The sequence below is a fragment of the Dendropsophus ebraccatus genome, chromosome 2 (assembly GCF_027789765.1).
Source record: "Dendropsophus ebraccatus isolate aDenEbr1 chromosome 2, aDenEbr1.pat, whole genome shotgun sequence".
NCBI lineage: Eukaryota > Metazoa > Chordata > Amphibia > Anura > Hylidae > Dendropsophus > Dendropsophus ebraccatus.
In genome coordinates this window covers 42690895-42707754 of record NC_091455.1, presented here as the reverse complement: position 1 = coordinate 42707754, position 16860 = coordinate 42690895, and the positions used below count along the sequence as shown (strand labels likewise).

Genomic DNA, 16860 nt, shown 5'->3' with positions numbered 1-16860 from the left:
AAACGATTGCAAACGAGCGCCTTTTTAGAAGGACCTGAAATCTTTCACCATAATACATGGAACGATAGTCGTTAGTTGCGATCGCAATTACAATTGTTCAGTATACGATTGACCATAATTACAAACAAACGACGTGTATATACACTGAAAGATTTGCGAATGATCAACAATGATTTTATGGTCAACTCAAAAGATACGAACAACAACATTCAAACAAATATTCGTTAGTCGTTTGACCGTTGCCTCCATACACACTATCTAACGATTTTTTGCACGATAATCTTTCAGTGTAACAGGGTCCATACAGTGGAGGAGATAATAGAGGGTGGATGAATGGATGAAAGTGATATTCAGTGATCAGTCACCAGTCTGCAGTGGTCAAGGAAATAAGGAAATAATTCTGAAACTGTTGACAGGTGCAGTCAATAAAAAGGGGAACATGGGGAAAAAAATGATGGTAATGAAACTATCAACAGGTTAGAAGAATGCCGATATGTCCCTATAGCGTTTGGGACACTGAGGATGTTTCTAACCTTCATCCTCGGCACCATTTCTGTGATATTAACCAATCAGAAGAAAATCGTGCCTGCTGTTATAAATACGGTGCAATATAGCCTGTAGCACTGTTCCCAACCATATAAGTAATCACTATCAGCGTTATTGCTACCCCCTGAAAACGCACTTTGTATGTAAATGATACGCGCCGTATGTAAATGATACCTTTGTAGGCACTCCAGAGAAGCGTGATTGCACAGGATGTTTCTCATGGGCTCTGACTACTTACCCACTGAGATCTGCCCCAAAGCCTACATAGGTATCATTTACATATGATGCGGGAGAGTTACAAAGTGTGTTTTTCGGGGGTGGCAGAAACGCTCATAGTGATTACTTATATGGTTGGGAACAGTGCTACAGGCTATATTGCACTGTATTTATAGCTGCAGGCATGATTTTTTGGTGATCGTCTGCTATGGCCGCTGGCCAAGACCGGGAACTGGACCAGATAACAGCGGACCTCATGGCTGGAGCAGAGGAGGTAAATGCACCAACCACCTCCCTGTCCTTTAATACCACTATTTTAGATTTCAGAAAATGTGTTGTAATACTTCAATGCCACCAGTGGGTTTTTTTTTCTGGTGTTGTCCAATTCATCATTCCCTGTAGAGATGGTCCGAACCTGCCGAGGTTCGGGTTCGTACGAACCCGGACTCTCAGCAATGATTCCCGCTGTCTTAAACCTCCGTGGAGAGGGTGGATAAATCGGGAGGACTGCCTGGAAAACTGGGATACAGCCTATGGCTGTGGCTGTATCCCGGCTTTCCAGGCGGTCCTCCAGCTGTATCCACCCTCTGCACAGAGGTTTAAGACAGCCGAGAGTCCGGGTTTGTACGAACCTGAACCTCGGCAGGTTTGGACCATCCCTAATTCCCTACACTAGTGTCAAGTGACCAACTTGCACAAGTGAAAGTTTGCAAAGAATTTTTTTTAAACACTATTGGAATCAGGACACTTTTTGTACCTACTACCAACAATTCGGTTTGCTGACACGGTACCAATAATTTAAAGTCACCCTCTCTTCGTTTGAAACCAATCCTTTGCCCTCTAAATCTCACTACCTACAACATAATATATGTGTCCAGAATTAGATGTGCCTGACTCCAGTCAATCTTACATCAAGGTCTAAACCAGGCATGTCATACTCTGGCCACCAAGGAAATCAATTGATTTCCTACCACTGGCCCGCTGACATTGCAACAGCTTATAATATGGGCAGTATTACAGACCACCCATATTATATGTTGCGATGTCCTAACTTCTAGGCCGCAGGCACTTTCAAACTTGCAGCCTAGAATGCACTCGGCACAGGGAGTGTATGTGATAATGTCTCCACGCTGCCTGTGCCAGGACACAACGCCGTCTTCTATCTAATAGCAGTGTCCCGGTACAGGCAGCGTGGTGACATCATCACATACACTCTCTGTGCCGGGCGCATTGTAGGCTGCAGGTCTGATGGCCCTATTTCACGGGTCGTTTAGAGGAGCAAACGAGCACTCTCAGCGCTCGTTTGCTCCTCGTTCCCCGCTCGCTGTCGCCGCTATTCAAAACGGCTGCAGCGAGCGGGTGAGTGCGGAAGGGGCGGCGGGGAGCTGTGAGGGGAGGCTGCCCGGGTGATCGCTGATCGTCCGGGCAGCCCGTCTGCTGCCGATGCTCCTATTCAACGGAACGATGGCAGCAGATCGTTGCTGCATCAGTCGCTTGTTTTTCAACATGTTGAAAAACAAGCGACTGCAACGATCAGCCGACATGAACGATGTCGGCTGATCGTTGCACTCTATTCCACAGGACGATTATCGTCCGTAGCGGCCGATATCGGCCGAATACGGACGATAGTCGTTCTGTGGAATAGGGCCTTAAGGGTGCCAGGCACGTCTTGTAGCTAGAGAAGCTGCTTCATGGGAGTCAGGAAAGGTAAGTCCAGCCCACTATTGGGGTAGGTGGATGGCTACTATAATGGACACTACTGTGGGGGACTGGCTACTGCATGGGACACTATTGTGTGTGTGTGTAGGGGGGGGGCTGGCTACTGTATGGGACACTACTGTGGGGGGGGGGGCTGGCTACTGTATGGGACTGGCTACTGTATGGGACACTACTGCGAGGGACTGGCTACTGTATGGGACACTACTGTGGGGGAGGCTGGCTACTGTATGGGACACTACTGTGGGGGCTGGTTACTATATGGGACATTACTGTGGGGGCTGGTTACTGTATGGGACATTACAGTGGGGGCTGGTTACTGTATGGGACACTACTGTGGGGCCCGACTACTATATGGGACACTTTTGTGGGTGCTGACTACTTTATGGGCACTATTACTATGTGAGGCACTATTATGTGAATTCACCATATCATTTATTGTAGTGCCCGAGTGCTGGGTGACACACACCGCTCTGACAGTGTCAGGAATGCCGCATGCTGCTATGAAAGTACCAGAAATACTGCTTGCACGCTTCAATAAATAACAAGCAACTTTGTCCAACTTTTTCATTTTGGCTCCCTGAGTCTGACACTGCTGGTCTAGATGCAAGGAGCTTAGTAAATCTACCCCTTATCTTAAAGAATCCATGCAGTACTATAAGTGTAGCTCCACTTTAGGGTGCCCATACACCATGGGGATAAGCTGCAGTAACCGCATGCAATACCCTGTACTCATCTGTACTTTCAGCAGTACCCAGTGGCGGATTATAATGTGGGCGGTTTGGGCGGCCGCCCGGGGCCCGAGGCTCCGAGGGGGCCCATGCCGCGCCGCCCACATTACAGAGCAACAGCACATCACTTTCGTGGGCCCCTAAGTGATGTTCTGCAGTGGCGCTCTGTCCCTGGAGTCCCGCCCACAGCGCTCGTCACCCCCATCTGATATGCAGCTGCCGGGGGTGTCGCGTCCTATCCCCGGCACCGCGCGCATCATAATGGAGCTTCCTGTGGCTGTGACTTCCGGTACAGAGAGCGTCCCTGTGCCGGAAGTCCCATCCCCGGCTTACAGGGAGCTCTATGATGGGCGCGCTGCCGGGGATAACACGGGACACCCCCGGCAGCTGCACATCAGATGGGGACAGACAGAGGCTAGAGAAGAAGAGACGATCTGCGGGGGAGCGGGTTGTTAGGTGAGTTTTTTTTTTATTTTTTATCTGCCTTGCACGGGGGGAGGATGAGAGAGGGGACCATCTATAAGGGGGGGGGGGGGGAGGGAGAGAGGGGACCATCTATAAGGGAGGGGGGGAGAGAGGGGACTATCTATAAGGGAGGGGGCCATCTATAAGGGAGGGGGGATAAGAGAGAGGGGACCATCTATAAAGGGGGGGGAGAGAGGGGGCATCTATAAGGGAGGGGGGATAAGAGAGAAGGGACCATCTATAAGGGGGGGGAGAGAGGGGGCCATCTATAAGGGAGGGGGATAAGAGAGAGGGGACATCTATAAGGGAGGGGGATAAGAGAGAGGCGGCATCTATAAGGGAGGGGGATAAGAGAGAGAGGGCCATCTATAAGGGAGGGGGGAGAGAGGGGGCCATCTATAAGGGAGGGGGGATAAGAGAGAAGGGACCATCTATAAGGGGGGGAAGAGAGAGGGGGCCATCTATAAGGGAGGGGGATAAGAGAGAGGGGGCATCTATAAGGGAGGGGGATAAGAGAGAGGCGGCATCTATAAGGGAGGGGGATAAGAGAGAGAGGGCCATCTATAAGGGAGGGGGGAGAGAGGGGGCCATCTATAAGGGAGGGGGGAGAGAGGGGCCATCTATAAGGGAGGGGGATAAGAGAGAGCCGGCATCTATAAGGGAGGGGGATAAGAGAGAGGGGGCCATCTATAAGGGAGGGGGATAAGAGAGAGGGGCCATCTATAAGGGGGGGAAGAAGAGAGAAGGGGCCATCTATAAGGGATGTCACTTCCTCTTGTTGGGTTTAAATATGGCTACTTCCCACTGTATTAACTAAGCATCTGATGAAGAGACCAGTCCGGTTTAGAAACACGTAATGTTGAGCCTTTTATACATGTTTTTATTATTTTAATAAAGTATTTTTTTTTTACATCATCTGTTGGGAGTAGCTGCGCCTATTCATCCTGCTGGAATTTGGAGAGGAGGTCTGCATCTATAAGGGAGGGGGGAGAAGAGAGAGGGGACCATCTATAGGGGGGAGAAGAGAGGGGGCCATCTATAGGGGGAGAAGAGAAGGGGCCATCTATAGGGGGGGGAGAAGAGAGAAGGGGCCATCTATAGGGGGGAGAAGAGAGAAGGGGCCATCTATAAGGGAGGGATAAGAGAGAGGGGGCCATCTATAAGGGAGGGTGGGAGAGAGAGGACCATCTATAAGGGGGGGGGGAGAGAGGGGGCCATCTATAAGGGGGGGAGAAGGGGCCATCTATAAGGAAGGGGGGGAGAGAAGGGGCCATCTATAAGGGGGGAGAGAAGGGGCCATCTATAAGGGGGGAGAGAAGGGGCCATTTATAAGGGGAAAGAGAAGGGGCCATCTATAAGGGGGGGGGGACAACATAGGCAGAGAGGGGGCCATCTATAAGGGGGGATCACATAGAGTCAGCCTACCTACTAAACGAGGGTGTAAAGGGGCCAATACAGATGTGCAGTTTGTAGAGAGATGAGGATGGTGTCAGAGTGAGGAGCCTAATATGTCTGTCTGGCAGATTCTGTGGATTCGTGGCTCGAAGAAGTTCTCATGATGGTCCAGAGCAGATGAAGACGAAGATAAAAAGGGAAGAACTCCGATCAGAGGAGACGTCCCCTGTGAGTCACCTGATATAACAGCACTGTAATGTATATGGTGTACAGAACCTGTTTAGAGCTGGGTACCTCTATATGACTGTATGAGGTGATAGTGATCTGTGTACAATGGATGTTATTCAGTAGTAGCTGCGGTATTAGTCACTATTAGTGGTGACATTAGTCAGTATGCAGTGGTATTAGTCAGTATGTGGTGGTGGTGGTGTTAGTCAGTATGTGGTGGTGGTGTTAGTCAGTATGTGGTGGTATTAGTCAGTATGCGGTGACATTAGTCAGTATGCAGTGGTATTAGTCAGTATGCGGTGACATTAGTCAGTATGCAGTGACATTAGTCAGTATGTGGTGGTATTAGTCAGTATGCGGTGACATTAGTCAGTATGCGGTGGTATTAGTCAGTATGCAGTGACATTAGTCAGTATGCAGTGGTATTAGTCAGTATGCGGTGGTATTAGTCAGTATGCAGTGACATTAGTCAGTATGTGGTGGTATTAGTCAGTATGCGGGGGTATTAGTCAGTATGCGGTGGTATTAGTCAGTATGCAGTGACATTAGTCAGTATGCGGTGGTATTAGTCAGTATGCAGTGACATTAGTCAGTATGCAGTGGCATTAGTCAGTAGGTGGGGGAATTAGTCAGTATGTAGTGACATTAGGCAGTATGTGGTGGTATTAGTCAGTATGCGGTAGTATTAGTCAGTATGCGGTGGTATTAGTCAGTATGTGGTGGTGTTAAACTCAGCACGGTGACCGAGGCCGGAAGCAGTCTGTCTCTGTACACTGTGTAGTGGTGATGACCTGTAACTGCAGCACCGTGACATAGTACAGAGACAGAAGCTTCTGACCCAATTTACTGTGTTATTATCTGTAATTCCAGCCATGGCCGTGATGATACAACATGTAGCCATGCTGTGCTCACAACATCGTCTCATAATTTATCACCTGTGTCCTCTGGAATGCCAGGGCTGATTTTCAGTCCCAGTCTGGCCCTGCTAACATGTAAGCAGTGTGTGTTGGCACTGGGGGTGCTAGGACCGGAACATGGACCATTGGGGGCTGGGGGGGGGGGGGGTCTGCCTGGCAGTGGGACCGTACAGTGATTATTGGGGCAGGCTGCATAGGGGGGCCAGGTGGCCACATGTTAAGGGCAACAACAGAAAACCTGGTGGCAAGATGTTTATTGGTGTGTGTGTGTGTGTGGGGGGGGGGGGGGCAGAGCAAAGGACCAGATGAGGTGGCAAAATGTTTATGGGGGGGGGGGGGGCAGGTTGGGTGGACAGCCCGGGGCCCAGGGTACATTTAATCTGCCACTGGCAGTACCGCAGCAGTTTGTGGTAAACCTCGGAAATTCATAGTAACCAATTTACTAATAGTGCGTAGTTACTGCAGCTTATCCTGCAAGGAGGACGGACACCACTCTGATACTAAATGTTTCATACTCTGGCTTTGCTTCAGATCAAATATATCTTTCACCTTTTACTAAAAATTTTCTTGGAGAGGAAGAATTATGAGTTTCATTGAATTTTTTGATGCCTGGCAGTGGCTGGGCTTGAAAAACAAACAAAAAAAACTTAATGGGTGAGATTTATCAAACGTGGTGTAAAGTGAAACTGGCTCAGTTGCCCCTAGCAACCAATCAGATTCCACCTTTCATTTTCCAAAGAGTCTGTGAGGAATGAAAGGTGGAATCTGATTGGTTGCTAGGGGCAACTGAGCTAGTTTCACTTTACACCATGTTGGATAAATCTCCCCAATGTGTCCAAATGATTACTTTTACATTTCAGTATAACCTGAACAATGAGGACTAGAACCCATAATAATACTTACCACATAGGTGGCCAATGTGGCTACTATGGGGCCCCTGGAAAGACCACCAGACAGACATGTAACTGTGATGCCGCGGCAGCTTGTGGGTCTCAGCATGACCCCATTCACTTGTATGAAATAAGATGGCGGCAAACAACCCCCAGTCCTCTTGTTACATTATGAGGTGCTATGTGGGCTTCTTTCCTTTTCCTGGATGTCCCTGAGTTTACACTGTTAGGCTATGTTCACACTGCATAAAACTACAGCCGTAGTTCTCACCGCAGAACTACGGCCGTAGTTTTGAGGGTGGAACATAGCTTTATTTGCAATGGGATCCCGGCCAGAGCGTACACACATCGTATACGTTCCATCCGGGATCCCATACGCCACCGGAAAAAACTGACATGTCAGTTTTCTGCGGCCGGAATTCAGTGAATTCCGGCCGCAGAAAGCCCTGTCAGTTCACACAGTAAAGCGAGTGGCTCCGGCTGCTTGCTTCACTGTGGGCTATGTGAAGCTCTGATGCAGGCGCACGCTGATGCGTCCGCATCAGAGCTCAGCGGCCGGACGGATGATCCAGGCACAGACCGGCCGTTCCGTGACCCGGCCGGGGTCACGGAACGGCCGGTCTGATACGCCGTGTGAACATAGCCTAAATTAAAATTAATGACCAAATGCCCTTCTGGTTCTCATATTCTTACCCCATAGCTACAGATAATTCTTAGCTAAACTTTCTTGAATATTTGACTTTTTCTGTCAATTCTATTCAGCTTATACTTATATTTACTTATATCTGCATCTGGGCAAGCAGGGTGCCAGCCAGGTGTTGTCATCTAGTTCCCCTTTATAGTGGAGTATTTTGCCCCAAGCACTGGAGGGCCAGGGCCTAGGGCGGCACTAAGGTGGGGCAGATGGGTACTGGCACACACAGTCCTGATCCTGGATATAAAGTGTCACACCTGTGCCACTGCCTCGAGGTTCAGAGGAGCCATCAGCAGGGAGAGGTGAGTATACAACCAGCACAGGCATGGGGGAGCAGGATCAGCACATCAATGTATTCATGGGTATCTGCTCGCTGCTGAGCCGTCACTGTCATCTACAAGGACACAATCAGCCAGGAATAAATCAATAATAATATCATACTACACATATGCACCTCAACACATGAAGGCCCCATTATATCATATCTTTGCTTTACCTGCCACCGACTCACACAACTTCAGCTCTTGGTGACCTATAGGTTGTCACAGCCACACCCCCTTTAATAGTGCCCCAATATATAATGCTGTTTATGTCAATAAAGGAGAACTCCACCATAATACATAATGACACTGCTACTTTATATTAACCCTGCTGTACCTGTTTTACACATCCAATGGCACATAACTTCAGCTATTCAGGTTGTCACAGCCACACCCCCTTTACTAGCCTCCCTGCCTACCTGTAATGCCATTCAGGTGATTAAAGGAGAACTCCGCATAGAATTACAAGATTCCTTCCATCACCAGAAATAAATCAGTCCTGTTTTACCAGTGCAGGTAAGAGCTGAGTGACAACCAGGACAGTCATCCTTACACCTCCCATAGAGGATACCAGTAACAGCTGGTAACAGGGTTCATCCCAGTGGGTCTGAGTGTGGCAACCCAAGTATAGGTGAGGGCCCCATGTATAGGTGAGGGCCCCATGTATAGGTGAGGGCCCCATGTGTAGGTGAGGGCCCCATATGCCTATAGGAAAATGCAGAACTGCTCATCTTATTTAAAGTATTAGCTGGAAGGAGTCGCCAGGGCGGTGTGTGACAGAAGATGGAAAGCAGACGACTCCGATGAGAGAAGACGTCACCTATAGTCCCTGGATATCATTGTTTATTCTGTCTCCGACTGCGTCTGATAAGTATTCTATTAATCTGTCCAGTGTGCAGTGTAGTGATACTCTGCAGGACGCCTGGGCGGTATCTGACCACTATATGATCAGGGAAATGGGTCTCAATATGGTCATTATATCCACTTACCGTATGGCGGTAGTATTGGTGTTAACATTTTTTTCAGCAACAGTTTGGAAGTGACTGTACAGTGTATTATCTGGTCATGGTATGGTGGTGGTATTCAGTTTTGGTATAGAGGGTTATCCAGTCACAGTATGATAGTATTTAGTAACAATATGGTGGTATTATTTATTAATGATATGATGGTGTTATTCAGTCATGGTATAGGGGGGTATTATTTATCACTGTAAGGTGGTATTAAGCAGACATGATGTAGCTGTATTATTCATCATTGTAAGGCGGTATTAACCAGACATGGTGTAGGGGTGTTATCCATCACTGTAAGGCGGTAATAAGCAGACATGGTGATTGGGTGTTATTCATCATTGTAAGGCGGTATTAAGCAGACATGCTATAGGGGTGTTATTCAGTCATGCCATGGTGGTTGTATTGAGTTACTGTGTGGTAGTATTATTAGGCATTACAGTATTATCCAGTTACAGTATGTTATAAAGTCACTATATAGCGATGTTACTCAAGCACAGTATGGTGGTATTATCCAGTCACAGTATGGTGCCAGAATTTAGTAACATTATGGTCATATATTTAGTCAGTCTGGCGGTATTATGCAGACTCAGTATGGGGGTGTTATCCAGTCAAAATATGTTAGGCTGTTACAGTATGTTGGAGTTATCCAGTCTGAGTATGGCAATACTATTCTGCAGTATGGAGGTATTATCTAGTCGTGGTGTGATGGTATTATGGAGCAATGCTATCCTGTTATGGTATGGTGATGTTATTTAGCAGTATGGCAGTATTATTTAGTCATGGTGTGATGGTATTATGCAGCAATGCTATTCTGTCACAGTATGGTGATGTTATTTAGCAGTATGGCGGTATTATCTAGTCATGGTGTGACGGTATTATGCAGCATTGCTATTCTGTCACAGTATGGTGATGTTATTTAGCAGTATGGCGGTATTATCTGGTCATGTGGTGATGGTATTATGCAGCAATGCTATTCTGTCACAGTATGGTGATGTTATTTAGCAGTATGGCGGTATTATCTAGTCATGGTGTGATGGTATTATGCAGCAATGCTATTCTGTCACAGTATGGTGAAGTTATTTAGCAGTATGGCGGTATTATCTAGTCATGGTGTGATGGTATTATGCAGCAATGCTATTCTGTCACAGTATGGTGAAGTTATTTAGCAGTATGGCGGTATTATCTAGTCATGGTGTGATGGTATTATGCAGCAATGCTATTCTGTCACAGTATGGTGATGTTATTTAGCAGTATGGCGGTATTATCCGGTCATGGTTTGATGGCATTATGCAGCAATGCTGTTCTGTCACAGTATGGTGGAGTTATCCACTCACAGTATGGCGATGTTGTTTTCAGGGCATGGTGGTTTTATTTGGCAGTTTTCTAGTATAATTTCCCCACAGTACGGTAGTATTAGTCACTGTATGGGAATAGTCACTGCAGTTACCATTGTTCGGGTTACGGCTATATACACAGACTGCAGTTCTGGTGCAGCATAGTGTTCCCTATATGTTCTATCTGAGCACATCTCACACAGCCCACACCACAGAGCACCAGGACCTGGCCGCATTTACATTTATTATTAAACCGCCAATAACAATCATCTTTCTAGCATCACGATCAGTCACCATCAGTAATAAACTTTATTTTTCTCACCAATACTTTTTTCTTTTATATTTGCTCTTTATCATTTTATCATCTGTCTCTTTGTTATCACTGTCAGTTATCACGACAATTCCTCAGAAATCGACAATTGTTGAGTGTTAATGTCCCTTTAACGGGGCTCGCTCGGGCAGCGTGATCCGTCTATACAGCCCTGACTATTACTGCTTATTCCGAGACAGATGTAACTTATGAACTTGACATAAAGAGATGATGACAACTTGTGGCTTTCCCTGCCAGGTGAGGCTGTATACAGTGCCCTGTATAGGATCCATGCTGGGCCTTTTCTTTGTTACACAATGCTTTCTATCCAGTGTGATCCTTCCACTGACATAACATTAGCACGAGCCCCGTATTGCAGTCACACCCACTCCGTGCATTCACTCCACACTTCTATTATGATCGCAGTTCACACTCTAAGTAGGTTATACGGATATTTATGACATCTGAGAGATGGCGGAGCTTGTTTAGTAGATTAGTCCATTACCAGGCGGCACTATATGTCTTTGTTACTGTAACACAGTGGCCCAGAGGTGACTCCCAGGGGGTGCCACTGTCACACAAAGACCCGCACGTTACATGTTACCCATATACTACACTGCGACATATACATGGGCATGCACATATGTATTCTTCACAATACTGGCATCAATTCAGATCAAAACAATCCAATATCATAGAAGGGGGGGGTTTTATCATTTGTATTCGTAGCTGCAATATTTCCAACTAAGTCGATGTGACGGGCATCGATCATGCTGGATTTTTTTTTATTAGATTGCAGTTAATTGCTTTGTTTACGGGACACCGATGGCATCTGATGCCAATCACCCATACACAGGATTGTTTATCTATAGCCCTTTGTCACGTCACACCCCCCTTGGCACAGAGGTGACCCCCCCCCCCCCAGAGAGGGGGCTGCTGGCACACAAAGACACATAGATGATATGTATATAGGGGGAGAGCCTGGCACAGCTCTGGGTACACTGACAGATAAAGCCATTTGCAGGGCACGTGTTCTCTGGAGAAGAAGGGGGTGTGTTAGCGCTGTGCCAGTGCTGCATGGATCAGGGCTCACCCCCCCAGCTGTGCCCCCCAGCAGGGCATGAGGGGATGAAGGGGCAGCAGCAGCAGCACAAAGCCCCATTAGGTGCCGATCAGGGGGTCTGGAGACATTTCTCTACATGCCCACAACTAGTTTCCTTTGTTAGCAGCAGAGAAACAAGCAGCCTGCTGCAGCACATGGCTACCCGAGCACGCCCACTCCCGTGCCTGCTTCTCCTGCCTGGCACCCACCTGGTACGGACACCTCGCAGACCGGGGGCACGGGGGTCTGTGCGCCTCCTCCTCCTGCACCACCACATCGATCTCCTCTTCTTCCTCCTCTTCCTCCTCGCCGCGTCCGTGCCCCGTACCTGACCCCGTGCCCGGCGCTGCCAGCGGCTCCCTCACGCCACATGTAGAGGAGGCAGAAGCCTTGGCGGTGCCCAGCTTGTTGCCCAGGACGGAGCGCTTGGTGAGGCGGCGAGGCTGCATGTTCTGAGCCGGGACTGTCCTGTCTCCTCCCCCTCTGGTCCTGGAGCTGTCAGTTTCAGCACCTCCCCATGTGCAGTGCACCCAGCAGCACCCCCAGCACACTGCCCGGTAACTCTGCCCAGCACACACGGGGGAGGGGGCTGCCGTCACTCAGCTCCTCGCTATAGAGACCTGTTCACACAAAGCCATTCGTATCCTATCACAACTGGTGATCAGCGTCTGTCTGTCACTGCTGATCACCTCTGGACACACAGTCAGGTCTGTCACCCCATAGACTCACACAGGGCAAACCTCTCTGCCCCTGTCCCATCCATCTGAAGAAAGCCAAAGCAAATATTGTACACCAGGTGGGAATACAGTCTAAAGGCCCTATTCCACGGAACGATTATCGTTCATAAACTCGCTCCAACCACCGCTCGTTAACGATAATCGCTTTGTGGAATTGGTGTAAATGAGCGAACGACAAAGCCGAAATCATTATATTGTCGTTCAAAATAGTTTTTTAGCATGTGGAAAAAAATCGTTGGTCTTTGAAAGATAATTCGCTATTCAGTTCGTAAAATTAGAAATCTTTCACTCGTTCGTAAAAAGGTTTAAAAAAAGTAGGTGTGTCGTATGGTCATGATCACCCCGGCGAATGTTTTAAATGACCATGTAACGACCGCAAAATACTCATTACACTACATATATTGTTCACGTCCCCACGTGTGTTAAGTGTTATTGTTTGATAAAAAAAAAATCGTTTAGTGATCGTTAACGAGCGGTCGTTGGAGCGAGTTTATGAACGATAATCGTTCAGTGGAGGCTGTGTTCACACACAGTAAGAGACCGGCCAGGTCAATGAACGGCCGGTCTCTGGAAAAATCATCCCGGCTGGTACTGCAGAACTGGTCGGATGATCATTATGGCCCCAGAGTTCTGATGCGGGCACATCCATGCAGCCATAGCCACTCGCTCCTTACTGTGCACTGACAGGGTTTTCTGCGGCCGCTATTCAATGAATAGCGGCCACAGAAAACTCACGTCAGTTGTTTGCGGCACCGCTAGGGATCCCATAGAAGGTAAGGTAACATATATTCCCCTAATAATCACGGCCGTGGTTTTACATAAATATACGTTGTGTGAACATAGCCTTAAGATGTGTTCGCATGTTGCGGATCTGATGCACATTTACTGCAGATTTTCCGAAAGAATTGTATGAAAGTCAAAATCCAAAGCATCTCCGCTGGTCCCATAGGCTTCATTCTATGGTTTAGCAGATTCCGCTGTCCGTCTGAAGAATGAGCAGGGGGCAAGCTGCGGAGTCCGCGGTGGGTGTCGTGTGAATGTACCCTCTCACCTGCCAATAGTTCGATATTTGAAGAAGTAGGATGCCGCCCTAGGGAGTCCTGGAAAACATAGGGGCAGCCTTGCTGTATCCATGTTTTCTCAGACTCCCTAGGGCTGCATCCTACTTCTTCAGCCACCAAAATTCAAATAAGGAATGATCGGACTTGAGCATGATGGAGTTGTGCTCATCTATAGTCAGTTCTGGTCATGAGCCCCATGATTGGACCAGGATGTGCAAGCCCAACATGGACGACGGATTATGTACACATTATACTAGTGTCAACCCGGCCTCAACCGAGATCTTACCAAACAATAGGACTAATAGGCAATCGCTTACCGACAATTGCTTCATGATGATGTAGAGGTTTCTATGATACGATCCAGTATTTTCACATAAACAATGGGGTCATCTGGTTGTAAGAAGAGAACGTTTATTCATTGTGGTGTGATGAGAAGCGATATTATTTTATAGATAAAACCTTGTACAGCATTTTTACCCAGTTTTTTGAAGATCTGTGATTGATGTCAATAAATGCGGCTGATTATTGTACAGGTACGATGTCTTGTAAGATGCTGCGCACCTGCACGATGTATCTCGTAAGGAGTTGTGCACCTGTAAGAGGTTTCCTGTAAGGAGTTGTGCACCTGTACCATGTGTCTTGTAAGGAGTTGTGCACTTGTACGATGTATCTTGTAAGGAGTTGTGCACCTGTATGATGTATCTTGTAAGAAGTTGTGCACCTGTACCATGTATCTTGTAAGGAGTTGTGCACCTGTAAGAGGTTTCCTGTAAGGAGTTGTGCACCTGTACCATGTGTCTTGTAAGGAGTTGTGCACCTGTACCATGTATCTTGTAAGGAGTTGTGCACTTGTACGATGTATCTTGTAAGGAGTTGTGCACCTGTACGATGTATCTTGTAAGAAGTTGTGCACCTGTATGATGTATCTTGTAAGGAGTTGTGCACCTGTACGATGTATCTTGTAAGGAGTTGTGCACCTGTACGATGTATCTTGTAAGGAGTTGTGCACCTGTACCATGTATCTTGTAAGGAGTTGTGCACCTGTACCATGTATCTTGTAAGGAGTTGTGCACCTGTACGATGTATCTTGTAAGGAGTTGTGCACCTGTACCATGTATCTTGTAAGGAGTTGTGCACTTGTACGATGTATCTTGTAAGGAGTTGTGCACCTGTATGATGTATCTTGTAAGAAGTTGTGCACCTGTAAGAAGTTTCCTGTAAGGAGTTGTGCACCTGTACCATGTATCTTGTAAGGAGTTGTGCACCTGTACGATGTATCTTGTAAGGAGTTGTGCACCTGTACGATGTATCTTGTAAGGAGTTGTGCACCTGTAAGAAGTTTCCTGTAAGGAGTTGTGCACCTGTACCATGTATCTTGTAAGGAGTTGTGCACCTGTACCATGTATCTTGTAAGGAGTTGTGCACCTGTACCATGTATCTTGTAAGGAGTTGTGCCCCTGTAAGAGGTTTACTGTAAGGAGTTGTGCACCTGTAAGAGGTTTACTGTAAGGAGTTGTGCACCTGTAAGAGGTTTACTGTAAGGAGTTGTGCACCTGTACCATGTATCTTGTAAGGAGTTGTGCACCTGTACGATGTATCTTGTAAGGAGTTGTGCACCTGTACCATGTATCTTGTAAGGAGTTGTGCACCTGTACCATGTATCTTGTAAGGAGTTGTGCACCTGTAAGAGGTTTACTGTAAGGAGTTGTGCACCTGTACCATGTATCTTGTAAGGAGTTGTGCACCTGTACCATGTATCTTGTAAGGAGTTGTGCACCTGTACCATGTATCTTGTAAGGAGTTGTGCACCTGTAAGAGGTTTACTGTAAGGAGTTGTGCACCTGTACCATGTATCTTGTAAGGAGTTGTGCACCTGTACCATGTATCTTGTAAGGAGTTGTGCACCTGTACCATGTATCTTGTAAGGAGTTGTGCACCTGTACGATGTATCTTGTAAGGAGTTGTGCACCTGTACCATGTATCTTGTAAGGAGTTGTGCACCTGTACGATGTATCTTGTAAGGAGTTGTGCACCTGTACGATGTATCTTGTAAGGAGTTGTGCACCTGTACGATGTATCTTGAAATGAGTTTTCCCCCTGTGAGAGGTTTCCTCTTATTATTACTTATTATTACTTATTATACAGCCAATAAACTTTATATACTGTAAATGGAAGTAAAGTAACTTTGAAAGCTTCAAGGCCAGACAAACACCTCTGCCGCCCGTCCGCCCCACACATATATTATCCTTCAGTGTTTTATCTCGTACACTTACCTGGCCACTGCCCATTGTTGCCGTATAGACCTGGCTGCGACCTCTATTCCTGGCCATGTATTCTGGGGCTGGTCACATCTTTGCTCTGGGCCCCATTACACCTCACTAGCTGATAGTTTTGTATCTCACCGTCTCCGGTTTATATTACCCATTCCGGGCGGTATGACTGCACATATTAGCGTATACATTTGCTGCTGTGAGTGAACTTTGGCTCCAGTCCCACAGCTAAAGTTATTCAGGAAATAAGCCTGGAGAAAAGGCGCCATAGGTGAAGAGTGCACCCGGCCGCTCTCTTCCCGTAATGTCTGTGTAGACCAGAAACATAACTGACCATAATGAATATCAGCAAGTCCAATGCTGCTTATAGGTCTAATGCTACTTATACATCTAGTTTTAGTTTTAAGTCCAGTTTTCTCTATAGGTTTAGTCATACAGTAATTGTGCCCACTTCTAGTTATATGTCCAGATGCCAGTGGCAAGACCTTGCCACAGGTTGTGCATGAACAGTCTGCACTAGACATGAGCGAATCTTTAGCACCCTAGGCTAATCTGAACCCGAGCGTGCAGCATCTGATTACCGGTGGCTGAAGAAGTTGGATGCAGACCTAAGGCTTCCTGTATAACATGGATACAACCATAGGCCATAGGACTCATCTATGTTTAACTGAACTCCCTAGGGCTGCATCCAACTTTTTCAGCCACCAGTAATCAGATGCTGCACGCTCGGATTCAGATGAACCTTACCTGAGGGTGCTCATGGTTTGCTTATCTCTAAACATCATTGGAAACATCACATCACATGTTAGTGACTTCATCTACTGTTGTTGATCTGCAGTCGGACACCAATAACAGACAATCTCTCTACAACAACGCTGTATAGGTGTCTGGATTTCCAACTACTAATTTGGTGGTACA

General features: G+C 47.1%; 1 protein-coding gene and 1 non-coding gene across 2 annotated transcripts in view; one reads left to right on the top strand and one right to left on the bottom strand.

Annotated features, from left to right (window-relative positions):
- ZNF704 (zinc finger protein 704) overlaps positions 1–12323 on the bottom strand; it is a 66578-nt gene extending 54255 nt beyond the window's left edge. Inside the window, exon 1 of the mRNA XM_069959639.1 lies at positions 12084–12323. Within this exon, the coding sequence (XP_069815740.1) occupies positions 12084–12323 (240 nt within the window). The remainder of the gene's footprint in view (positions 1–12083) is intronic.
- LOC138785021 (U5 spliceosomal RNA) lies at positions 6726–6840 on the top strand. Its single transcript, XR_011362010.1, has one exon. It is a non-coding gene; the product is annotated as a U5 spliceosomal RNA (small nuclear RNA).
- Positions 12324–16860: the final 4537 nt, after the last annotated feature.